This window comes from Saccopteryx bilineata, chromosome 4, assembly GCF_036850765.1.
Source record: "Saccopteryx bilineata isolate mSacBil1 chromosome 4, mSacBil1_pri_phased_curated, whole genome shotgun sequence".
Classification (NCBI taxonomy): Eukaryota; Metazoa; Chordata; class Mammalia; order Chiroptera; family Emballonuridae; genus Saccopteryx; species Saccopteryx bilineata.
The window spans coordinates 273,020,320-273,047,849 of NC_089493.1; the positions used below are offsets into that span (position 1 = coordinate 273,020,320).

The following is a 27,530-nucleotide window of genomic DNA, read 5'->3' on the forward strand; positions in this document are numbered from 1 at the left end:
TTTGCTTTTATCTTTGCTATACCCATCTATAATATTTTCTTTTAAAATATGCCGTATTTTTTTGGTATCTTTGAGCCATACTGAAAAGTAGGGCAGCCTGTCCTTCAAAGGGAGTTCTGCTTGTATATCAGCACAACATGCTCTCTTGTATCTCTCCTCCCTCGTTCCAAACAGTTGCAAATGTAGAGAATATTTGGTCCTCAAATAGCAAGAACACCAGCTTTGAAGTCAGTTCAGACCTGTTTCTGCTGCACAGCTGAGATCTTGGGCAGGTAAGTTATTAATTTTTCTGAATCTGAATTTTCTCACCTGGCATATAGCAATGGAAATATATCTATCTCATATCTATCATGAGGACTAAAGGAGGTAAAGCACATAGCACTCAGCACAATGCTAGGTGCATAATAAATCCTTCATCAATGACGACTATCATTAATTTAGTTTAGTGTCTAACAGACTTGTTTAGATTTCATAAACTCTGCTTTCTCAGTTGTCCTTTAATATGTACACTCTAACACTCCAGCATCCCCTGGTAATCTGCTCTGGAAAGACAAATACTTATAAGCGTTTTCCTGGTTGTTTTTATACTTTAAAAAATTATTAATTTTAATTTATTGTGTTAACATGGATTCAAGTGTCCCACTCAATATAACTCGCCCCCTTGTTCCCCATTACCTCCCCTTTGCAACTCTCCCCCTATCTCCCTCCCCCCTTCCCTTTGGGATTTGTTGTCCTGTTATCTGTATCTGTGTGTTATGTATATATAATTTCACTAATCCCTTCACCTTCTCTGAGCCCATCCCCTCATCCCCCTTCCCTCTGACTGCTGTCCCTCTGGTCCCTGTGACCCTGCCTCTGTCTCTATTCCGTTCCTCAGTTCACTTTGTTCATTAGATTCCACATATAAGTGAATCATATGATATTTGTCTTTCTCTGCCTGACTTACTTCAGTTAGCATAATAATCTTCAGGTCCATCCATGTGTTTTTGTACTTTTTAAAGCAAAATTCCCTATTTCATTTTTCATGCCCAGAGAGCCCTTTAAAGAAGAATGTTCTTTGTCTTCTTGATTTCAAAAGGGAGTTTATCTTTCTTTCAATGCTTTTTGCATGTTTATGTTAAATGTATTATTGTACATTATAAATTGAATGTTAAATTTTATATAGAAGTCTGTCTAGCAAAACAGCCACAATTAAAAAAAACAGATCGATAGTGTGGACTGAAAGTGAAAACCTAGGGTAATGTCTATATTCGACTCTCTTATTGATCTACATTATATGGTAGGAATATTGCCTTTTACAGTAACTTTTAAAAAGGATTTATTCTTTGTTTCCATCTCTTTCAGTCTGGCATGGCAGAAAAACAAGTGTGCACGTCCACACAAATACCCGATGATGAAGATATAGTTGAGTACATCTTTCAAATAGAACTCTTCATTCTGTACTTCAACAAGATTGTGCAGTTTCATAGCAAACTGAGTAAACTGAGATAAACCTACATGATTAAGGCTTATGCTTGGACATAAATTAACTTGTATACCAAATGGAGTTAAATATCAATTGAGGGTTTAAATCATTATTGCATGTTTCTTAAGTCTGCAGAACTTTTTTACAAGTGCAAAAGATTGTTTCTATTTAACACCAAAGAATAAGGTAACAAGAATAGTGCATATGTTTGTGGAACTTTAGGTACTGATAATAAATAACTTTTAAATGAAGTTTATTTTAGGAAGTATTTTAGGTTGGGTGGCTGCTTGTTTATTACTTTACTGAGTGGGAGATGGAACCTACTTCCATTTTAAGATTAGCTTCTGTTCTAGGGAAAACATACAGTAATTAATATAAAAGTTTACACTAAAAGAGATAAGAGTATGTCTGAATGGGTGAAAACTTGGTTTTAAAATTCTTTTTGGACCAAAATACCATATATATACATTAGTATTGATCTATGTTAAGTAGTATTTGCTTATGTCTTAATAACTAAAGGTTCTCAGTGTCTCCTCTTTTTTCAAGCATGCATGTTTTTCTATATCTTAGTTTTAACCACCAAACTACCTTATTTTTTCCCTTTTCCTTCTCATTACTCTCTGGAATGAATGGCTTATTCAACCCTTATTTCTCTATCAGCCACACCTTTAAAATACACTTGATCTGCCTTTGCTCTTCACTGCTTTTCTGAAACTGCTGTCAGTCATGTCTCAGTGACTGAACCACTGGCTTATGCTCCTCCACGTTATCTTTGGCCCCGCTTTTGCATTAAATCATGGTGAATGCGGCCTGACCTGTGGTGGCGCAGTGGATAAAGCATCGACCTGGAAATGCTGAGGTCGCCGGTTCAAAACCCTGGGCTTGCCTGGTCAAGGCACATATGGGAGTTGATGCTTCCAGCTCCTCCCCCCTGTCTCTCTCTCTCTCTCTCTCTCTCTCTCTCTCTCTCTCTCCTCTCTAAAATGAATAAATAAATAAATAAAAATTAAAAAAAAAACTTTGACATTTAAATCATGGTGAATGCTTCTTTGTTTATGTGACATTAAAATCATAAAGTTTTAGAATTAGAAGATACCCCAAATGCCAGTTAGTCAAACTTTAATCTGATCTATAAATGCCTCCTACAAACCTTTTAGCAAGTAGTCTTCCAAGCTGTACAATTTCAAACCCTAGTGCAATTGGCAACTTAGTTTATTTTCTCTTTTAAATATTAAAAATGGCATTCCCATATTATTTTAAAAAGTGTAAACAATAATAATAAGGAAAGACTTCTCAACCAAGGTTTTCTCTCTCTCTCTCTCTCTCTTTCTTTTTATTGTGTGTGTGTGAGAGAGAAAGAGAGACAGACAGACAGACAGGAAGGGAAAGAGATGAGAAACAACAATTTGTAGTTGTGGCACCTCAGTTGTTCATTGATTGCTTTCTCATATGTGCCTTGACTGGGGGGGGGGGCTTCAGCTGAGCCAGTGACTCCTTGCTCAAGCCAGCAACCTTTGGGCTCAAGCCAGTGACCATGGTGTCATGTCTCTGACCCCACACTCAAGCCGACGACCCATGCTCAAGGCAGATGAACCTGCACTCAAGCTGGTACCTTGAGATTTCGAATCTGGGTCCTCAGCATCCCAGGTTGACATTCTACTCACTGCCCCACCACCTAGTCAGGCAAACTATATTTTTTAATAGCTCTGTGCTTCTGCTCTATGAATGTACTTTTCTTCAGTGACCAGTCCTCTTTTGGTGGCTTATAAGGTAATTTTGTTTGTTTTTTTCTTTTTCCTTTTGCTATTCTGTACACTGCTGCATTGAATATCCTCCTATATACTTTTTCATGTACATGTTGGGATATTTCCCTAGAAATGATATTGTGGGGTCAGAAAGGATATTATATTTGATAATAATTATCAAATCATTCTATAAAGGTATGCCAATTTACACCCCAACCATCAATATGTGACACTGCCTTGTTTTTCATCTCCTGTATTGGAATTGAAGGTTTCAGTAGTTCCACTTAACTTTGGGATAACTTTAATTATGAGAAAACCCTTCTCATGTATTGTATAAAATCAGTCCCTTGGAGCTTTGCCTCCTTTTGCCATTCCATTGAGCACCACAAAATAAAAATAAATGCAATCCCTTTTTCATATGACAGTATATGTCTTCAGGTCTAAAATACTTATTTTTATCACACTTAAAATATTCAGTTTTCTCAAATAGGTTTTTTGAAATTGAAATACAATTGACATATAACATTGTATTAGTTTTAGGTGTGCACCATAACGATTGAATATATGTATATATTGTGGAATGATCACCACAATAAGTTTACTTAGCATCCATCACCACGATGATTTATGTTGTGCTGAGAACTGTTCCTTCCTCTTTTCCTTTCTCCTTTTCTTGCCCCCTTTCTTCCAGGCTACTCAATGAGCACCAACACTGTAGCAGGAACTGTGTTTAATGTGGACTGATGTACAGTGTTCTAGTGTCCCTCTTAGAGTTAAAGATGACTTTCCAAGAAAGGTCCAGCCAGCAGAGATTCAGACTGCTATCTTTTATCTGGATACACTGATCACCATAGGTTTTTTTCCTCTGAAGTGACATTACAATGTTAAATCTTTACATGTATAACCAACTAAGTTTCTTGTTTCTCTTCTCTCTTTAGGCTTTCGCTTAACTTCATTTGCCACTAAGCCGTAGGTTGTATATATAACATAATTATATTTGTTTTGGATTTCACCTAGTTTTCTCACCTGGCATAATATTGTCATAATTTACACTATATTGATTTTGTTTCAGTCTTTTTGTCTTCTGGCCATTCATCATCTCTTTAGGCTCATCTCTTCACCTCCTGGGAGCAGGCATTTTCCCACGGCTCATTCTTGAGCCTTTTGTTCTTTTTTATCTGCCTTCAAGCCTCCACTGTTCTCAGATGTATCCAGTTGCTTTCAGGGCATTTCATATACTTTTTTTTTTTTTACAGAGAGAGTCAGAGAGAGGGATAGATAGGGACAGACAGACAGGAACGGAGAGAGATGAGAAGCATCAATCATTAGTTTTTTGTTGTGACACCTTCGTTGTTCATTGATTGCTTTCTCATATGTGCCTTGACCATGGGGCTACAGCAGACTGAGTAACCCCTTGCTCAAGCCAGCGACCTTGGGTCCAAGCTGGTGAGTCTTGCTCAAACCAGATGAGCCCAGGCTCAAGCTGGCGACCTCAGGGTCTCGAACCTGGGTCCTCCGCATCCCAGTCCGACATTCTATCCACTGTGCCACCGCCTGGTCAGGCTCTTTTACTTTTCTTAATATATATTAAAATACTAAAACAATCTTGGCCTTGGCCGGTTGTCTCAGTGGTAGAGTGTTGGCCTGGTGTGTGGATGTCCTGGGTTTGATCCCCAGTCAGGACACACAGAAGAAGCACCCATCTGCTTCTCCACCCCTTCCCCTCTTGCTTCTCTCTCTCTCTTCCCTTCCTGTAGCCATGGCTCGATTGAGGCGAGTTGGCCCCGGCTGAGGATGGTTCCATGGCCTCTACCTCAGGCGCTAAGAAGAGCTTCATTGCTGGCAAGGGAGCTATGCCCCAGATGGGCAGAGCATTGCCCCCTAGTGGGCTTGCCAGGTGGATTCCAGTCAGGGCACATGCGGGAGTCTGTTTCTGCCTCCTCTCCTCTCACTGAATAAAAAACAAAACAAAACACACACACAATATTATTTTTCTCTCATACAAAAAATATTAGCTTTTTCTTCTGCTTTTTTAAAATTATTATTACTATCAACCGGTTAGTTGTCAAGTTCTTCTGAATCTTTGTTTCAGAACATCTCTCTCAACTCTCTCTTCTTTCATTTACATCAGTAATTTTATTACCACTAATTTTATTAGGAAAATGACTCTGGTTTCTTGTCCAGGCCACTTTGTATACCAGTGCCTTATTCACCTTTTCTAAATGCTTTTTTCTTCTATTATTTCCTGGTCAAAAGCTCCAGACACTGCTCATTACCATTTAGATAAAATCCATATTTCTTAGCTTATACTCAAAACTCTCTATTGTTAGGGTTATTTTTATCTTTTCAATTTTCTTTCCTTCAGTTTCCCAATTTAAATCTTTCTTTTTGAGTGTGCAAGTTCCTTACTGTGCAAGAACACATAGCCTATATTCTGCCTCTAAGACCATTGCTATATTTGTATGCTGTTCATAATACTTACCTCCTTCATAAATATTATCCTGTCTTTGAGAGGCTGCTATCTGCAGTCTTTTTGAATTATATTTAACTACTGTATTTCCCCATGTATAAGATGCTCCCATATATAAGATGTACCTTAATTTTGGGCCCTGAAATTTGAAAAATAAGATGTATTACATAAAGTTATTGAACTCAAATTTATTCATCATGAAATTCATACAACTCCTCATCACTGTCAGAACTCCCATCCATTAGCTTGTCCTCATTGTGTCTAATGACAAATCTCTATCTTCAACAATGCGCGCAAAAACAAGCGTGAAAAAGGAGGAAATGCAAGTAAAAAGATCTATAACCACTGTATAAGATGTGCCAGTTTTTAGACCCCAGGTTATTTGAAAAAGGGTGCGTCTTATACATGGGGGAATACGGTAGGTTTTCAGTTGTTTTTTTTTCTCTCTCTTCTCCTTCTGGCACTCTGTCTCCCATGATAGGGATTGTTGGTGCACTGGAAGTTGTCCGAAAGGCTTCTTTCACTATCTCCATTTAAAAAAAATTTCTTGCCCTGGCCGGTTGGCTCAGTGGTAGAGCGTCGACCTGGCGTGCGGAAGTCCCGGCTTCGATTCCCGGCCAGGGCACACAGGAGAGGCGTCCATCTGCTTCTCCACCCCTCCCCCTCTCCTTCCTCTCTGTCTCTCTCTTCCCCTCCCGCAGCCAAGGCTCCATTGGAGCAAAGATGGCCCGGGCGCTGGGGATGGCTCCTTGGCCTCTGCCCCAGGAGCTGGAGTGGCTCTGGTCGCAACAGAGCGACGCCCCGGAGGGGCAGAGCATCGCCCCCTGGTGGGCAAAGCGTCGCCCCCGGGTGGGCGTGCCGGGTGGATCCCGGTCGGGCGCATGTGGGAGTCTGTCTGTCTCTCCCCGTTTCCAGCTTCAGGAAAAATAAATAAATAAATAAATAAATTTTTTTTCTTTTCTTTTTGCTGTTCTGATTGGGTGCTTTCTGCTTCTTTATATTCCAAATTGCTGATTTGATTCTGGGCTTGGTGTGCTCTACTGTTGATTCCCTGTAAATCATTCTTCTTTTCAATGTATCCTTCATTTCTGGCTGGTTCTTTTTCATTGTTTCTTTTTAAAACTTTTTATCCCATTTATTGGGGTGACATTGGTTAATAAAATTATACAAGTTTCAGGTACACAATTCTACAGTATACCGTCTGTACACTGCATTGTGTGCTCACCACCCCAAGTCAAGTCTTCCTCCATCAACATCTATCCCTCCTCTACCGTCCTCCATCAACATCTATCCCTCCTCTACCGTCCTCCATCGCCACCTGTCCCTCCTCTACCGTCCTCCGACGCCACCTATTCCTCCTCTACCGTCCTCCATCGCCACCTGTCCCTCCTCTACCGTCCTCCATCGCCACCTGTCCCTCCTCTACCGTCCTCCACCGCCACCTGTCCCTCCTCTACCGTCCTCCACCGCCACCTGTCCCTCCTCTACCGTCCTCCACCGCCACCTGTCCCTCCTCTACCGTCCTCCACCGCCACCTGTCCCTCCTCTACCGTCCTCCACCGCCACCTGTCCCTCCTCTACCGTCCTCCACCGCCACCTGTCCCTCCTCTACCGTCCTCCACCGCCACCTGTCCCTCCTCTACCGCCCTCCATCGCCACCTGTCCCTCCTCTACCGCCCTCCATCGCCACCTGTCCCTCCTCTACCATCCTCCATCGCCACCTGTCCCTCCTCTACCATGCTCCATCACCCCAACCCCATTTCCCTCTTTTTTTTTTATGGTTTCTATGTTCTTTTTCATGCTGTTGAAGGTTTCACTAAGTTCTTGGATTATTCTGATAACCATTGTTTTGAACTCTGTATCTGGTAGTTTGCTTGTTTCCATTTTATTTAGTTCATTTTCTGGAGATTTCTCCCGTTCTCTCATTTGGGGTATGTTTCTTTGTCTCTACATTTTGGCTGCTTCCCTATGTTTGTTTCTATGTATTAGGCAAGAGCTGCTGTGCCTCCCAGACTTGGTAGAACGGCCTTGTGTTGTAGACATCCTGTAGGGCTCCATAGCGCAGCGTCCCTAGTCACCCAAGCTGGGAGCTCCAGGTGTGCCTGGGTGTGAACTGTGTGTGGTGTTCTGTTGTAGTTGAGCCTTTATTGCTGTTGGCATCACTGCAAGGGATTGACACCCAGGCCAATCAGCTATGAGGGCTGGCTGCGACTACAGTGGAGGAGTTGCCATGCAGGAGTTGACCCTATGGAGCAGGATTTGCTTCAGCGGGGCCTTGGTGCTCACTGAGTCTGCCCCTTGAGTGTGTCACTCGTGGTGGTGGTGTGGTAGGGTTGTAATCCAGTGTGGTTTGCAGATGTTCACTGGGTGCGCTGGCTCTGGAGCCTCCAAAGAAGTGCAAGGTCAGCCACCACAATACGCCCTGCCTGGGGCCACCAGGCACATGCTACAGAGCAGTGTGCGATGGCTGCTACTTGTGCTGGGCTTGGAAGTCTCCAGGAGAGACCAAGCTGTGAACCAAAGCTGGCTGCTGCTAGTGCCAAGTCTGGGGCCACTTAGGGAGAGGTACAGGGTATGCAGAAGCCAGATATTGCTTGTTTGAGAGATTATGAATGTCCAAAGCATGAGGCAAAAGAGACCATTTGTATGGAAACGCCACTAGAAATGGCTTGCGTGGGCCTGCAAGTTGGGTGGGGTTGAGTCTCAGGGACTCACTGGATGGGGTGACAAGTGTGAGCCAGACTGGTGGAAACTCAGATATGGCACCCTCTGTGAGCAGGTCTCAGAAAAGGAACAATGGCCTCTGCCAGCACTTTTGTTTGGCAGAAAGCTGCCTCACCCCTGTCGCTCACCCTGATGCCCACAATCTATTTCTTTATCAAATTTCCCTGACTCCTTTCAAGCTGCTGCCTTAGCATTAGAGCTCAGAAAGAGTGAGTCTGAGTAAGTCCATGTGCGGGGCCTTTAAGAGGAATTGCCTGGCACTGTGTAACAATTCTCAGTCAGCCTCAAAGCCTTTTGGTTTTTACAACCACAGTTATGGGGAGACTTCTTTACCTGGCTCTGGAATCCTGGGCAGGGAGGCCTAGTATGGGGCTGGAACCCCTTGCTCCTCCGGTGGGACCTCCACAGCCAAGATATTCTTCCTGATTTTAAACTGCCACACGTGGGTGTGGGACCAGCCCATTCTGAGACTCCCCTTCCTATCAGTCTTTTATTTATTTATTTAATTTTAATTTGTTGTGTTTACATAATTACAAATGTCCCCCCGAATATATCTCCCTCCCTCCCCCCATGTTCTCCTTGATACCCCCTTTGCCCCCTCCCCTTCCCTCCATGATACACTAACCTGCCCTCTATCTCTCTGTGTTATGTGTATATACTTTCCCCAATGTCTTTCCTTTCTTTGCTCCCCTCTTCTCCTCCCCTTTCCCTCTGACCACTTTTTCTTTGGACTCTTGAACCCCTTCTCTGCCTCTCTTCTGTTCCTCAGTTCACATTGTTCATTGGATTCCTCATATTAGTGAGGTCAGATGATATTTTTCTTTCTCTGCCTGGCTTATTTCATTTATTATAATAGACTCCAGGTCCATCCATGTCGCAAAGGTAAGATTTCCTTCTTTTTTCATGGCCACATAGTATTCCACTGTGTGTATGTACCACTGCTTTTTAATCCACTCGTCCACTAATGGACACTTGGGCTGTTTCCAGATCTTGGCTATTGTAAACAATGCTCAAATAAACATGGGGGTGCATTTCTTTTTTTGAATCAGTGATTATTCTTAGGATATATTCCTAGAAGTGGGATAGCTTGGTCAAAAGGCAGTTCGATTTTCAATTTTTTGAGGAATCTGCATACTGTTTTCCTCAGTGACTGTACCAGTCTGCATTCCCACCAGCAGTGCAGGAGGGTTCCCTTTTCTCCACATCCTCGCCAGCACTTATTCTGTGTTGTTTTGTTAATAAGTGCCATTCTGACTGGTATGAGGTGATATCTCATTGTGGTTTTAATTTGCATTTCTCTAATGATTAGTGACGTTGAGCATTTTTTCATATGCCCATTGGCCATTTGTATGTCCTCTTTGGAGAAGTGTCTATTCAGTTCTTTTGCCCAGTTTTTTTTTTTTAATTTATTTATTGATTGATTTTTGGAGATAGGAGAGAGAGAGAGAGAGAGATGGGGGAGAATAGGAAGCATCAACTCACTGTAGTTGCTTCCTGTATGTGCCTTGACCAGGCAAGCCCAGGGTTTTGAACTGGTGAGCTTGGCGTTCCAGGTCGATGCTTGATCCACTGCGCCACTATAGGTCAGGCTTTTGCCCAGTTTTTGATTGGATTGTTTATCTTCCAGGTGTTGAGTTTTACAAGTTCTTTGTAGATTTGATGTGGCTTCTTTAAATCCCTCATGTAGGACTTCCATTCAGCCAGATTTAAGGCAGTTCTGAATGATGGGTTTTCTGTAGTTTAGTTGTAATTTTGATGTCTCTTGTATTTATTAAATTTCCCATTTTAAATTTCAAAACACAATCTCTCTGAGTATGATCACAGATAGGTTCACTATTTATAAAAATGATAGCAAAATCTATGTGTCTAGACAATGAATTCTTTGTTTCTAAATTTAATTTGCATCTTGCCTGCAGTATGATAATCCATGATAATAATTTTGATTTCTTTTTTTTTAAAGAGTAGGATTTTATTTATTATTCATTTTAGAGAGGAGAGAGAGAGAGAGAGAGAGAGAGAGAGAGAGAGAAGGGAGGAGCAGGAAGCATCAACTCCCATATGTGCCTTGACCAGGCAAGCCCAGGGTTTCGAACCGGCAACCTCAGTGTTCCAGGTCAAGGCTTGATCCACTGTGCCACCACAGGCCAGACCTAATTTTGATTTCTTAGAAATATTACAATTATGTTTTCAAATGATATTTCCTATTCTAATTAAAATCTTTTAATTTGTGTTTTCTTTAAGCAACGAGAAGATAATATCCGTTGCTTACCTGTGCTTGGTCATTTTGGTTATGAATGTTTGCCTCTTCAGATGATGAACAGAGCTATTAAAAGAGGATTCTCTTTTAACATTCTCTGTGTGGGTAAGTGCCAAACTTCTCTGAATTATTACTTAATTTTTCCAAATGCTCATTTCAACTTACCTCCAGCAGTGCAAAACTGGTGGTCTTAATTCAGGAATATGTTTTCATGTTTATATTAATTTCCATTGTCTTAGCCATATTACTTAAAACATTTTTTCCTTAAATGTTTTGGTGCTCTTCCAAATCAGAGACAGCTTTGTGTGCATTTTTATTTCTATATTATGTTAATGACTGAAGGTGTCATGAGTAGCATGTGTATTTTCAAGGACATCTTTGAAGTATTTGGGACCCTTTAAATCACTCTAGAGCAGGGGTCGAGAACCTGTGACTCGCGAGCCAGATGTGGCTCTTTTGATGACTGCATCTGGCTCGCAGACAAATCTTTAATAAAAAAAATAGTAACGTTAAAAATATAAAACATTTTCATGTATTAGAATCCATTCATTTCCTACCACTCATGTTCATGGTTGCGGGTGGCTGGAGCCAATCACAGCTTTCCTCTGGGACAACACCAAATTTTTATTGGATAACGCGTAAGGTACACAGGTCGTTGTATGGCTCTCACAAAATTACATTTTAAAATATGTGGCATTCATGGCTCTCTCAGCCAAAAAGTTTCCCAACCCCTGCTCTAGAGGTATAGTGTGTTACTTTTTCTCAACCACCTTATGGCCATATATCTATGTTTATTACAGGGGAAACTGGACTTGGAAAATCAACACTGATTGACACACTGTTTAATATTACTTTGAAAGAAAAAAAATCCTCACATTTTTACTCAAGTGTTAAACTTAAAATTCAGACATATGAACTCCAGGAAGGGAATGTGCCGTTGAAATTGACTGTTGTGAAAACAGTGGGATATGGTGATCAAATGAACAAGGAAGACAGGTTAGTGCATTCTTATTTTAATTAAAAGTGTTTCTTATTTCAAAGAATTTGCCTTCTTTCTCTATGGACTAAAATGTAATATTATTCTAAGGCAATTGAAACCTTTTTCCCTAGATTTTAATTTTTTTTCTAATTAACTAATGTCCTCTTCTGATTATGAAATTCATACTTTTGTATTCAGTTGTCTGATTTCCTTACAGTATTTTTAAATTATCATAAAAATTATTGATGTAGTTTCTATTAGTTTTAGCTTATTTCCTTATTTCTCCTCTGGTATTATGACATCTTATAGATCCTATATCAGATTTAAACTGTGTAAGAGGGAAATAAATTAAAGCAATAGCTCTAGATTTTTACTCTCTTTGAAAATAGATGCATACTCATTATTATATGTTACTGTTCTAGTTAGCTAAAGTCAGTTACTTAAAAGTGAATAGGCCTTGGCTGGTTGGCTCAGTGGTAGAGTGTTGGCCTGGTGCATGGATGTCCCAGGTTCGATTCCTGGTCAGGGTACATAGTAGAAGTGACCATCGCTTCTCTTCCTCTCTCCCTCCTTTCTCTCTCTCTCTATCTCTCCCCCTCCTGCAGCCATGGCTCAATTGATTCAAGTGCATTGGCCCTGGGCACTGAGGATGGCTCCCTGGAGCCTCTGCCTCAAGGTGCTAAAAATAGCTTTGTTGTGAGCATTGGCCTCAGATGGGGTTTGCCAGGTGGATCCAGGTCAGCATACAAGTGGGAGTGTCTCTCTATCTCCCCTCTTCTCACTTAGAAAAGAAGGGGAAAAAAATTAAAACTTGAGTATTTGTTTGAAAGTCTGTCATTATCCAGTGGTGTTCTGGTGAATGTTCAAAGCATGATTCTCTGGAAGGAAAAATAATGATTTGTAGCATTTACTGATTTCTGTGGTGTGAATACTCCCACCTAGCCTATTTCAAGCTACCTGAATTCTGTTACTGAGTGTAGAATGGACAAAAGATTAGTACAACATGCTCTCACAAGCTGGTATAAGCCAGCTTCAGCACACCACTGCATCTAACTAACATAAGTCACACAAAACAAGTCAATACTGTATATGAAAAATATATTCACTCATTTTTTTTCCAGGATCCACCCAGCAACCCTTGTCTGGGGCTGATGCTCAAATCAACTGAGCTATCCTCAGTGCCTGGGGCTGATGCTCAAATCAATCAAGCCACTGGCTGCAAGAGGGAAAGAGGAAGAGAAGGGGAAAAGAAAAGAGGAGAGAAGTAGATGATCACTTATGTGTGCCTTGACCAGGGATCAAACCTGGGATGTCCACATACTGGGTCGATGCTTTATTCACTGAGCTGAGAGGCCAAGGCCTGTAGAGAACATTTTAAGATTTTATTTCTAAAAAAAAAAAAAAAAAAAAAAGATTTTATTTCTTCTTTAGTTTTTAAAGCTCACATGAATAGCTGCTGGAAACTTCTCTGTTTTTCCAGAAAGTGTTGCGACAGTTCAGATTTTCTAGTAACTGGTTTCTCCCTTGCTCACAGACCCTGGTCTGATTCTTCTGAGTACATTTCAATTGCCAGATTTCACTCTTGCAACTGTACCCAACAGCGTGCACATAAAGCCACCTGCAGAATGGGGAGATATATGAGTTTAGCACTTGACCTTGGAAGTGTCCACAGGACCAGTGACAGGGAGGATCAGAAGCTGAGGTTTTCCCAGCATTTCATGAGTGAGCTTCCTGCTGAAGTCCTGAGCCTTGTCAGCAGGGACCATGACCCTTTAATGCACTTTGATATTCTTATCAGTTTCTTTCCAATCTCCTGCCTTCCTCCATTTATGGAGTTTCAGCCTCAGTATTCTGGGTACTTCTGGAGAAAATGTATTTCTCTAGGGTTGCTCGGCACTTCCTCCCTTTCCCCTGTGGGATAGATTGCTGCCAGCTACACTGCTCACAAAAATTAAGGGATATTTTATCACTTCATATTCATTTTGAAATATCCCCTAATTTTTGTGAACAATATATTTTAGCCTCAGACTGTGTAGCTTTGAGGAAAGGTTAACATTGGCAAAGTTCCTCTGATTTCTCCAATGCATCCAAATTTCTTCTTTTTTTTAATGTATGCTCCAACGGAATCTCCCATCTTGATTGCTGAACTCTTACAAATATCTTTTATATATTGGTGTGTGCTCAAATAAACACTCTCCAGGTTTTCCCTGACTGCATGAAAGAGGGGTTGATGGCTTCTGCTAGTTCCACAGCTTGGAGGGAGGTGTGTGAACATACTACAGATGTGCAGCTAGGCTAAATTCTTCCTGCTTCCCTGGCATATGGTGCTGGATTCCACAAATCCCACAGGCATACCTTTGGATCTTAGTGCATAGATCAGTTTTTAGTTGTTAAAAGGGGTGAAGTATTCATGGCCATGATTATGATGTCACTCTTATGAAATTTTTCATACAGTGAAACTTACTTTTATGATGTGTATTTCTGCAGGGTTTTTAAATTTGAATTTATTGGGTGACATTGATTAATAACATTATATAAGTTTCAGGTGTACAATTCTATAATACACCATCTGTGTATTGTACTGTGTGTTCACCACCCTAACTCAAGACTCCTTCCATCACTATTATCTTCTGCCTCCCTCTTGTAGGTGTTTTAAAATTGAATTTAATGGGGTGACATTGGTTAATAAAACCATACAGGTTTCAAATGTAGGTTAAGTTGATATATCCACCATTTCAGTTGTGACACAGAAAAATGCTACCACATCAAAAAATTCTCTTGTGCTTTAGTCCAGTGGTCCCCAACCTTTTTTGGGCCACGGACTGGTTTAATGTCAGAAAATATTTTCAAGGACCGGCCTTTAGGGTGGGATGGATAAATGTATCACGTGACCGAGACAAGCGTCAAGAGTGAGTCTTAGAGGGATGTAACAGAGGGAATCTGGTCATTTTTTAAAAATAAAACATCGTTCAGACTTAAATATAAATAAAACGGAAATAATGTAAGTTATTTATTCTTTCTCTGCGGACCAGTACCAAATGGCCCACGGGCCGGTATTGATCCACGGCCTGGGGGTTGGGGACCACTGCTTTAGTCTATCTACTCGTATGCTGCTACCAGACTGTATTATTTTAGCCTCATGATAAGACCTGACAAGCAGAATCTATCTCCTTGGTTTTCTTCAATATGTCTTGACCACTCTTGGTCCTTTGTGCTTCTGTATACATATCATATAAAAATTTTGTTTCTAATTGGAATTACATTGAATTGAAAGATTATTTTGCCATGTTTGTAAACAATGTAAACCATAGGCTTTTTTTTAATATTAATATTTTTTTATTAAATTTAATGCAGTGACATTGATAAATCAGGGTACATATGTTGAGAGAAAATATCTCTAGATTATTTTGACATTTGATTGTGCTGTATACCCCTCCCGCAAAGTTAAATTGTCTTCTGTCACTTTCTATCTGGTTTTCTTTGTGCCCCTCCCCTCCCCTAACCCCTCTCTCCTTCTTCACCCCCTCCCCCCCTCCCCCAACCCCCCCCGCCCCTGTTGCCATCACATTCTTGTTCATGTCTCTGAGTCTCATTTTTATGTCCCTTCTATGTATGGATTCATCTCAGTTTTTTTTCTGATTTACTTATTTCACTCCGTATAATGTTATCAAGGTCCATCCATGCTATTGTAAATGATCCGATGTCATCATTTCTTATGGCTGAGTAGTATTCCATAGTATATATGTACCAAAGTTTTTTAATCCACTCGTCCTCTGACGGACACTTGGGCTGTTTCCAGATCTTCGCTATTGTGAACAATGCTGCCACAAACATGCGGGTGCATTTCTCCTTTTCAAGCCGTTCTATGGTGTTCTTGGGGTATATTCCTAAAAGTGGGATAGCTGGGTCAAAAGGCGGTTCGATTTTCAGTTTTTTGAGGAATCTCCATACTGTTTTCCACAGTGGCTGCACCAGTCTGCATTCCCACCAGCAGTGCAGGAGGGTCCCCTTTTCTCCACATCCTCGCCAGCACTTATTCTGTGTTGTTTTGTTGATAAGCGCCATTCTGACTGGTGTAAGGTGATATCTCATTGTGGTTTTAATTTGCATTTCTCTAATGATTAGTGATGTTGAGCATTTTTTCATATGCCTATTGGCCATCTGTATGTCCTCTTTGGAGAAGTGTCTATTCATCTCTTTTGCCCATTTTTGGATTGGGTTGTTTGTCTTCCTGGTGTTGAGTTTTACAAGTTCTTTATAAATTTTGGTTATTAACCCCTTATCAGACGTATTGTCAAATATGTTCTCCCATTGTGTAGTTTGTCTTTTTATTCTGTTCTTGTTGTCTTTAGCTGTGCAAAAGCTTTTTAGTTTGATATAGTCCCATTTGTTTATCCTGTCTTTTATTTCACTTCCCCGTGGAGATAAATCAGCAAATATATTGCTCCGAGAGATGTCGGAGAGCTTACTGCCTATGTTTTCTTCTAAGATGCTTATGGTTTCACGGCCTACATTCAAGTCTTTTATCCATTTTGAGTTTATTTTTGTGAGTGGTGTAAGCTGGTGATCTAGTTTCATTTTTTTGCAGGTAGCTGTCCAATTTTCCCAACACCATTTGTTAAAGAGGCTGTCTTTACTCCATTGTATTTCCTTACCTCCTTTGTCAAATATCAGTTGTCCATAGAACTGTGGGTTTATTTCTGGGTTCTCTGTTCTATTCCATTGATCTATATGCCTGTTCTTATGCCAGTACCAGGCTGTTTTGAGTACAATGGCCTTGTAGTATAACTTGATATCAGGAAGTGTGATACCTCCCACTTTATTCTTCTTTTTTAAGATTGCTGAGGCTATTCGTGTCCTTTTTTGGTTCCATATAAATTTTTGGAATATGTGTTCTATATCTTTGAAGTATGTCATTGGTATTTTAATTGGTATTGCATTGAATTTATAAATTGCTTTGGGTAATATAGACATTTTAATGATGTTTATTCTTCCTAACCATGAGCACGGTATATGCTTCCACTTGTTAGTATCTTCCTTGATTTCTTTTATCAATGTTTTGTAATTTTCCGAGTACAAGTCTTTAGTCTCCTTGGTTAAGTTTACTCCTAGGTACTTTATTTTTTTGGTTGTAATTGTGAAGGGGATTGTTTCCTTAATTTCTCTTTCTGACTGTTCATTGTTGGTGTATAAAAATGCTTCTGATTTCTGAGTATTGATTTTATATCCTGCCACTTTGCTGAATTTATTTATCAGGTCCAGTAGTTTTTTGACTGAGACTTTAGGGTTTTCTATATACAATATCATATCATCTGCAAATAATGATAGTTTTACTTCTTCTTTTCCAACTTGAATGCCTTTTATTTCTTCTTCTTGTCTGATTGCTGTGGCTAGGACTTCCAGGACTATGTTAAATAAGAGTGGTGAAAGGGGGCACCCCTGCCTTGTTCCTGATCTTAAGGGTATTGCTTTTAATTTTTGCCCATTGAGTATGATGTTGACTGTGGGTTTCTCATAGATGGCTTTTATCATGTTGAGGTATGTTCCCTGTATTCCCACTTTGCTGAGAGTTTTGATCATGAATGGGTGCTGGATTTTATCAAATGCGTTTTCTGCATCTATTGAAATTATCATATGGTTTTTCTCCTTCTTTTTGTTTATGTGATGAATCACATTGATTGATTTACGAATATTGTACCAGCCTTGCTTCCCCAGAATAAATCCCACTTGATCATGGTGTATGATTTTTTCCATATATTGTTGGATCCGGTTTGCTAATATTTTGTTGAGGATTTTAGCATCTATATTCATCAGAGATATTGGCCTATAATTTTCTTTCTTTGTGTGGTCTTTGCCTGGTTTTGGAATCAGAATTATGCTCGCCTCATAAAAGGAGTTTGGAAGTCTTCCTTCCTCTTGAATTTTTTGAAATAGTTTGAGAAGGATAGGAGTTAGTTCTTCTTTGAATATTTGGTAGAATTCCGTTGTGAAGCCATCGGGCCCCGGACTTTTCTTTGTTGGGAGTTTTTTGATAACTGTTTCGATCTCCTTTGGTGTAATTGGTCTGTTTAAGTTTTCTGATTCTTCCAGATTGATTTTTGGAAGATTGTACGTTTCAAGGAATTTGTCCATTTCATCTAGGTTGTCTAGTTTTTTGGCATACAGTTCTTCATAGTATTTTCTTACAATATTTTGTATTTCTGTTGTGTCAGTTGTTATTTCTCCTCTCTCATTTCTAATTTTATTTATTTGAGTCCTCTCTCTCTTTTTCTTGGTGAGTCTACTTAAAGGTGTATCAATCTTGTTTACCTTTTCAAAGAACCAGCTCCTAGTTTCATTGATCTTCTGTATTGTTTCTTTAGCCTCTATGTCATTTATTTCTGCTCTGATCTTTATTATTTCCTTCCTTCTACTACATTTGGGCTTTACTTGCTGTTCTTTTTCTAATTCTTTTAGATGCAGGGTTAAGTTGTTTATTTGAGCTTTTTCTAGCTTCTGAAAGTGTGCCTGTAGTGCTATGAACTTCCCTCTCAGCACTGCTTTCGCTGTGTCCCATAAATTTTGAGTTGTTGTATGCTCATTGTCATTCGTTTCTAGGAATTTCTTTATTTCTTCTTTGATCTCATTCTTAATCCATTCATTATTTAACACCCTGCTATTTAGTTTCCATGTGTTTGAGAATTTTTGAGCTTTTCTGCTGTGATTCATTTCTAGTTTCATGCCGTTGTGATCGGAGAAAGTGCTTGATATGATTTCAGTCTTCTTAAATTTGTTGAGAGCACTTTTGTGCCCTAACATGTGGTCTATCCTAGAGAATGTACCATGAGCACTTGAAAAGAATGTATATTCTGCTGCTTTAGGGTGAAAGGTTCTGAAGATATCTATTAAATCGAGTTGATCTAGTGTTTCCAATAAGTCTGCTGTTTCTTTGTTAATTTTTTTTCTTGAGGATCTATCTAGTGATGTTAGTGGGGTATTGAAATCCCCTACTATTATAGTATTGCTGTTGATCTCGCCCTTTAAATCCATCAAAGTCTGTTTTATATATTTGGGTGCTCCTATATTAGGTGCATAGATATTTATAATAGTTATATCTTCCTGTTGGATTACTCCCTTTATCATTATGTAGTGGCCTTCTTTATCTCTTACTATATCCTTTGTTTTAAAGTCCAATTTGTCTGATATAAGTATTGCTACCCCAGCTTTTTTTTCATTTCCGTTTGCATGAAACATTTTTTTCCATCCTTTTACCTTCAATCTGTGTGTGTCTTTTGTTCTAAGGTGTGTCTCTTGTAGACAACATATGTATGGGTCCTGTTTTCTTATCCACGCAGCTACCCTATGTCTTTTGATTGGATCATTTAATCCATTTACATTTAAGGTTATTATTGATATGTAGTTGTTTATTGCCATTTTCTTCTTTAAAGGTGTATTCCTTTTTCTTTTTCTTTTTTTTTTTCTGTATTCTTTTCCCACTTTATCTGTTTACACCAGGCCCCTTAATATTTCCTGCAGCATTGGTTTGGTTGTAATGAATTCCTTGAGTTGTTTTTTGTCTGGGAAGCTTTTTATTTCTCCTTCAATTTTAAACGATAGCCTTGCTGGATAAAGTAGTCTTGGTTGTAGGTTCTTGTTCTGCATTACTTTGAATATTTCTTGCCATTCCCTTCTGGCCTCAAGTGTTTCTGTTGAGAAGTCAGATGTCATCCTTATGGGGGCTCCTTTGTAGGTGATAACTTTTTTTTCTCTTGCAGCTTTTAATATTTTCTCTTTATCGCTTAGCTTTGGTATTTTAATTATGATGTGTCTTGGTGTAGGTTTCTTTGGGTTTCTCTTTAATGGAGTCCTCTGTGCTTCTTGGATTTGTGAGAGTTTCTCTTGCATTAATTTAGGGAAGTTTTCAGCTATGATATGATTGAACAAAGTCTCTATCCCTTGTTCTTTTTCTTCTTCTTCAGGAACCCCTATGATGCGGATGTTATTTCTCTTCATGTTGTCACAGAGCTCTCTAAGAGTTTCCTCTGACTTTTTGAGTCTTTTTTCTCTTTTCTTCTCTGCTTTCATGCCTTCATTCCAGTTGTCTTCTAACTCGCTGATTCGATCCTCTGCTCTATCTATCCTGTTTTTAATTCCTTCCATTGTGGTCTTTATTTCTGATATTGTATTTGTCGTCTCCAACTGATTCTTTTTTATACTTGCTATTTCTTTATTTAGGTTTTCAAACTCCCCCTCCATTGTTGTTCTAAGATCCCTAAGCATCCTTACAATCATTATTTTGAACTCCGCATCTGGAAGTTTGATTATTTCCATATCACTCAGTTCATCTCTCGAAAGTGTCTCTTGTGGTTTCATTTGGATTGCACTCCTTTGTTTTCTCATCTTCTTCTTCTTTTTTTTTTTATTTGTAGAGTTGATTGAGTCTAGGCTTGGTGTTGTCTGCCTCCAGTTTTCAGTTGTGTTATTTTTAGGTCTTCGTGGGTTGGTATCAGCTATTATTTGTAATCCACTTTCGGATTTGGGCAGCTTTGAAGTCTTGATTTGTTTGTTTTCTTAACAGGTGATAGTCTTGTTAACTGATCTCAGCAGGGGGCTTCCTTGAAACTGTATCCAGGAATGCTGTGGGTGTAACCTGAGACCTGAAGGTCTCTTCCTCCAACTAATCTCACTGGGGGCAGGGTTTTTTCTCTCAGCTTCAGTAGGGGGAGGTGTATCTCAGATCTCCATGGAGACCTGAGTTACTGCCCCTCCTCCCCACTTCTTGTTTTCAGCTGTGTCTTGTTGTGCTGATTGGAGCTGGATAGATGTCCGGAGATCTCTGATCCGGAAGCACTTCAGCTCTGTTTTGTGAAAGGTTCAGTCCCTCCCCCAGCTATGGCCGCCTCCAGCACGAATGAGTCAGCTTTTTTATTTTGTTTCTTGCATACCTTAGCCCCTCACAGTCTGTCCCTCTCCCTGTCTTTTCCACTTGGGAGATAAGCTGGTCTTTTCAACCCACCTTGCTCCCTGGTCGCCAGGTAAGTGGCTGTGAGCAGTAGTTTCTGCTCTTTTTCCTCTGTGAAATCCTCTCTGGGCTCTCAGCCTCACCCCCCTCCTTCCCTTCCTGTAAGCAGAGGAGATTCAGGCACTCCTTACCAGGATTATTGTGGCTTCCTCTTTGCTCCTTGGTTTTTGAGAGCTGTTCTTGCAGTTCAGTGTTGGTTTTTCATGCTGATTTTTTCTAAATTGATTTGTATTCCAGTTTGGTGTTGAGAGCTGGGTGTCTGTGCATCCGCCTACTCCGCTGCCATCTTCTCTCTCTACCATAGGCTTTTATTGGTTTGTAATTGTTACCTTTGTAAGAACATCTTATGCACATCATAATTTATATGACAAACTACTGAGAACACATATTAACCATTTATTAAACGGTAAAAATGCAGACTTCAGGTGTTATTACTATGTTATGCTAAATGTTTGAATAATCATTTTCCAGCTACCAGCCAATAGTTAGCTACATAGATGCTCAACTTGAGGCCTACCTGCAAGAGGAATTGAAAATTAAACGTTCCTTTGTTGACTACCATGATTCCCGTATCCACGTGTGCCTTTACTTCATTTCACCTACAGGACATTCTCTGAAGGCCCTTGATATATTAACCATGAAGAACATTGACAGTAAGGTATGTTTGGCAAATCCATCATTCTATCAAGATTTGATCATTATTTTGAGATAATACATATCTTGAAGGCATTCTCTTACAAGATTTTGTTTCGTAATATTTGTATATATCATACTTTTTGTTCATTTTAAAAGCAGTTTTATTAATTTGCTAGGAAATACCATTACAAAATACCATAGACTTAAGGGTTTTCAGCAACAGAAATTAATTTGCTCACATTTCTCCAGGCTAGAAGTTCAAGATCAAAGTGTTGCCAAATTTTGTTTCTTTTGAAATCTTTCCTCTTGGATGGCAGATGGCTGCCTTCTCACTGTGTCCTCACATGGTCTTCCCTTTATGCACATTTCCGATGTTCCTTTGTGTCCAAGTTTCCCCTTATTATAAGGACACTAGAGATAGGTTTAGGGCCCATGTTAATGGTTTATTTCAACTTAATCCCCTCTTTTAAGATTATATTTCCAAATATAGCCACATTCTGAGATATTAGAGGTTAGGGCTTCAGTATATGCCTGGGGGGAGGGGAGAGACATAATCAGCCCATAACAGCATTTGATAAATTTCAATCTTACCTTACTTTCTAGAAAAATTTAATTAGAAAATGCATTAGGACAATGAGATACAGGTAAAAAATATATAGAAATTCATTTGGGTGGTAGACACAATGCAATATATAGACCATGAAATCTATATGATTTTATTAACCAATATCACCCCAATAAATTCAATAGAATAAAAAATAAAATAAAAATTTAGTTTTTCTTGCCTGACCAGGTGATGGTGCAGTGGATAGAACATCAACCAGGGATGCTGAGGACACAGGTTCAAAGCCCTGAGGTTGCTGGCTTGAGCATAGGCTCACCAGCTTGAGTGCAGGCAGGGTCACTGTCTTGAGCATGAGATCATAGATATGACCCCATGGTCACTAGCTTGAGCCCAAGGTCGCTGGCTTGAGCAAGGGCTTACTGGCTTGGCGGTCTAGGCATATATGTAAAAGCAATCAGTGAACAACTAAAGTGCCATAACTATGAGTTGATGCTCCTCATTTCTCTCTCTTCCTGTCCGTCTGTCCCTCTATCTGTCTATCTCTCTTAAAAAAATTAGTTTTCATGTGATTAAATGATAATTCAGATTGTGGTCATTTGCCCATGTGTTTGAAATTGAAATTACTCTATAGTATTATAAAATAATCCCATTAACATTTATCTGGTACCACTGATATTTTGAAACACAAAGCTTTCATGATCTTGGCTATTGGTCCTATCAGAAGGATGCAGGATGCAATATGTATTTTTTTTTTCCCCAACAGAGGGTCAAATTACATATGAAAGAAACTTATGTCATGAAATTCTTTTCTTTTTTTTTTCTTTTTTTTCTTTTTTTTTGTATTTTTCTGAAGCTGGAAACGGGGAGAGACAGTCAGACAGACTCCCGCATGCGCCCGACCGGGATCCACCCGGCACGCCCACCAGGGGCGACGCTCTGCCCACCAGGGGGCGATGCTCTGCCCCTCCGGGGCGTCGCTCTTCTGCGACCAGAGCCACTCTAGCGCCTGGGACAGAGGCCAAGGAGCCATCCCCAGCGCCCGGGCCATCTTTGCTCCAATGGAGCCTTGGCTGTGGGAGGGGAAGAGAGAGACAGAGAGGAAGGAGAGGGGGGTGGGGGGGTGGAGAAGCAAATGGGCGCTTCTCCTATGTGCCCTGGCCGGGAATCGAACCCGGGTCCTCCACACGCCAGGCCAACGCTCTACCGCTGAGCCAACCGGCCAGGGCCATGAAATTCTTTTCTGCACTCAGTCCTGATTAAACATACTGTTTTCAACTTTATTCAGATGAAGAGAGGAACAGTTCTAAAACTGACTTTTTTTTAATCAAAGGAAGGTTAACTTTTGCAATATATTGTTCAAACTATTAATAGAAAGAAATTTTGTAATTTCATATATCACCAAGTCATTTAAAGAAGTTATATTTTTAGTTAAAATTAAGAGTTGCAAAGAGAAAATTAAGAGTTGCCTTAATTTCTGAATTTGCAGTATATTCAATAAGCAGGGACACAATGTTTTATTTTTTACTTTAAGGGCATCTGCAATCATCAGGCTATTTCCAGATACAGGAAGTGCTACTTTTTACAAGGATAATTACTTACTTATAGTGGGCAAGAGTGCATGGATGTTTTTTGTCTTCTCACCCAGGTTACTCAGCTCTCCTTGTAATAAGTGACTTTTGTTCTTCAAATCTGACACCTGAGGAATTAATTAACATGGAAAGTTTTCATTTCTTATGAGATAATGATTTACTGTCACTGGAGGGTATCTTTTCCCAGCTTTGTCACCAATACAACCCAATGCATTTATGTTAGATTTGAATCTATCTTAGCAACTGTCTGCTTTTTACAGTGGAAACCATTGTTTAAAGTGATATAATTAGACAAAAATTTTAACATCTATGTTACAACACTGAAACCTTAGATTTGGACAAGGATTTTTAAAAAATGTACTTTAAAGATTCTAAAACTAAAAAAAAAAAAAATTCTAAAACTACAGCAATATATCTAATACTGACTTTTACACATTCCTACTAGAACAGAACTTGGACATTGTATAACTAGTTATACTTTAACAACATATCTTATTGTAACAGTATTAAAACATTTTAGAATTTTGCATATTATTATTTTGTATAAAGCTTAATTATTAAGATGGAGACAAGGAGACAGCAATAATTCTATTTTAAAACTAGGAAGAAAATATTATGAATACATTCCAACCTCTAATACGCTATTTGGAAATAATCCCTTTTTACAAATTACAAATAAACATACTTTTTAGCAAGTGTTATATACATACATACACACATTAATCCTTTAGGGTATGGCAAAAATGAAGTCTATTATTTTTAGATGTTTTTTGGAAAACACGCAAATTTATCTGCAAAGACATACAGATAGAGCAAGGATCGGTTCAAATGCAAGATTGATTAGATGAATTTGTGAAAAAGGTGATGCAAATGACAGGTAGAAGACAAACTGTTTTATAATTTTGATGAAAGGTCTCTTCTGTTTTATAGCACTCAATTAAATAAGAAATAAAATTGTTAATGAATTAAATATACCACATCTTCTTACTTCTTACATTTTACTAGCTCTTGGTGTGTTAGAAATATAAGAAAGTTTGAGAAAAGAACAAAAATTAGGACTTCTAAACCTGAACTCTCAGTAAAATTTATCTTCCAAAGTACTGAGTACTTTGAAAAGAAATTTTGTGTGAAAAGCATGATAGTCAGTGATTATCTAGTAACAATATTTACTGTCAAATATTGTGAGGTTTTGACTGTAAAAATTCCAGGATTGTCAACAAATCCTCAATGGTGAGATTTTGTTTTCTTCTTTCTTAATAGGTGAACATTATACCAGTGATTGCCAAAGCAGATACAATTTCTACAAATGATTTACAGAAATTTAAGAAAAAGATAATGAATGAATTGGTTAGTAATGGCATCCAGATATACCAGTTCCCAACAGATGATGAAACTATTGCTCAAGTGAACGCCTCAATGAATGTAAGCCTCTATTGAATATTAATTTTATTTTACATGTTGGAATCAAATATAATCTATAAGTAACAATATTAGTAATATATTGCCATTTGTACCTGACTTAGAGATTAAGTTATTTTTTCCAAAATCCAGTGTGGAAAATGTTTTATTTTTTTATTTTTTTATTTTGGAAGTGTTCACTGAGAATCAATTCTGTTATTTAACAACTTTATTGAGATATAGTTTACATACCTATGTTCATCCATTAAGGTATACAACTCAATAATTTTTAGTCTGTTTACAGATGTGTGCAACTATTACCACAACCAATTTTAGAACATTTTTGTCATCTCAAAGATAAACCCCATACCATCCACTCTTCTCCCCTACTACCTGTGAACCCTCCCCTCCTCTCCACCAATGCTAGGCCACCACTAGTCTTTCTTCATCAATTTCTCTGATCTGGACAGATAAGGTCTACCGGAAAGTTCTGTCCATTTCTATCACAACAGGTTTCAACACGTAAGCACATGTTTATTTGGCGCATGTGTGCCTCTCTATTTTTATCACTTAATGTATACATACTGACGTAGCAAATGAACTAAAACGAAGTTGATTCACGTTAGTCTTATGTGTGAAGCGATAGTGTACCCATGGCTGCTGATAAAGTTCATTTACGCCACTGTAATTTTTACGAATTTCAACAAGGAAGAAATGCCACAGAAGCATGTCTGTCGCATTCACCATATTCCCCAGACTTAGCAGCCTCCGACTATCACTTGTTTTTGTCCTTATAAAATTTTTTGAAGGGCAAAAAATTCAAAAATGAAGAAGATATCAAACAAGCACTAGTTCAATTTTTTGCATCAAAAGATAAAACATTTTTCAAAAATGGGATATACAAATTGCCCTCACGCTGGCAAGAAATCATTAATAATAATGGCAATTATATTATTTAATAAAGTTTATTGATGGTAAGAAAAATTTGTATTTTGTTTTATTCCAAAAACAGACAGAATTTTCCGGTAGACCTTATATAAAATTATTTGATATTTGGTCTTTTCATATGCTTGTTGGCTATTGATATATCTTCTTAGGAGATATGTTTACTCAGATCCTTCTCCCATTTTTTAAATTGTGCTTTTGTCTTTTTAGTATTGAGTTATAAGAATTCTTTATATATTCTGAATATAATTCCTTATGAGATAAAAGATGGGCAAATTCCCCCCCCCAAATCTGTTAGTCACCCTTTCACTTTTTTTGCTGTTCTTGGAAACCAAAATTTAAAATTTTTTATGAAGTTTAATTTATTTTTGTTGTTGTTGTTGCTTGTGCTTTTGGTGTCATATCTAAGCCTATTTTGCCAAATCTAAGGTAATAAAGATTTACTTATATGTCTTCTTCTAAGAGTTTTTAAAATTGTGGTAAAATCTTCACAACATGAAATTTATCATCTTAAACATGTTAGAGTGTACAGTTGAGTAGCATTAAACATTTACATTGCTGTGCAACCATCATTTCCACCTATCCACAGAACTCTCTTTATCTTACAAAACTGAAACTCTGTATCTAGGATTCCTGAATAACAAGTTTTTGGGTTTTTTTTCCTTGAACACTTTGAGTATGTTATCCCATGACTTTCTTTCATGTTTCTATTGAGAAGTCAGCTGTTAATTTTATTAGGGTTTCCTCGTAATTAATAATTTTTTTCCTTGTTGATAGTCTATATTTTTTGCAATGATGTGTCTGTTGGTGAATCTCTGCATTTATCTTACTTGGTATTTGTTGCTATTCTTGGATGTGCAGGTTATTGTTTTTCAATAAAATCCGGAAATTTTCAGCCATTATTTCTTTTTAGTATTTTTCCCTGTCTTCTCTCTCTCTCCTCTCCATCCCAAAGCATGCATATTGATGCACCTAATAGTGCCCACATTTCTCTAAGACTCTCTTCAATTTTTTTCTTGTTTTGTTCTTTTCTTGCATAATCTCTACTTATGTTTATTTTGTTTTCTTCTGCCAGCTCAAATACATTTTGGAGCCCCACTGTCAAATTTTTTATTTGCTATCACTGGACTTTTTAAACACAGAATTCCAATTTGGTTCCTTTGAATAATTTCTATGTCTTTATTAATAGTTTCTGTCATATGCAACATTGTCATCATACTTTCTTTTATTTCTTTTTATCTCCTAGTGTAGGGAATCCATGTATTTACTGTATTCATTTAACTTTTTAACAAAAATAGCTGTTGATATTTAATATTTACAACTTTATGTTTTTGGAGATACATATATATATATCTGTGCATCCATCACACTATCAACCATAGAAACTTCTCCAAAAGTCTCCTCCTGCTCCCTTTTCCCCCCTCTGTGGAAAGAACACATAAGATCTAGCCACTAATTAAATTTATAACTATCCCATACAGTATTATTAATCATCGACATTATGTTGTACAGTAGATATACAGAACTATTTATTTTGCATAACTGAAACTTCTCACCTTTTGATCTACATTTCCCTATTTCACCCTTCCTCCAGCCAATGGTAATCATCACTGACTTTATATGTCTGATGATTTTAGATTCCACATATAAGTGAGGTCATGCAGTATTTGTCTTTCTGTGTCTGGCTTATTTCATTTAGCATAATGAACGGCAAGTTTCCCCCTTTTTAAAAGGCTGAATAATATTAAATTGTATG

General features: G+C 38.5%; 1 protein-coding gene across 1 annotated transcript in view; it reads left to right on the plus strand.

Annotated features, from left to right (window-relative positions):
• Nucleotides 1-1,341: 1,341 nt before the first annotated feature.
• Nucleotides 1,342-27,530, plus strand: part of SEPTIN14 (septin 14) — a 37,033-nt gene continuing 10,844 nt past the window's right edge. The window contains exons 1-5 of the mRNA XM_066274728.1: nt 1,342-1,404; nt 10,646-10,766; nt 11,462-11,657; nt 21,113-21,299; nt 24,692-24,853. Of these exons, the coding sequence (XP_066130825.1) occupies nt 1,351-1,404; nt 10,646-10,766; nt 11,462-11,657; nt 21,113-21,299; nt 24,692-24,853 (720 nt within the window). The 5' untranslated portion in view covers nt 1,342-1,350. The remainder of the gene's footprint in view (nt 1,405-10,645; nt 10,767-11,461; nt 11,658-21,112; nt 21,300-24,691; nt 24,854-27,530) is intronic.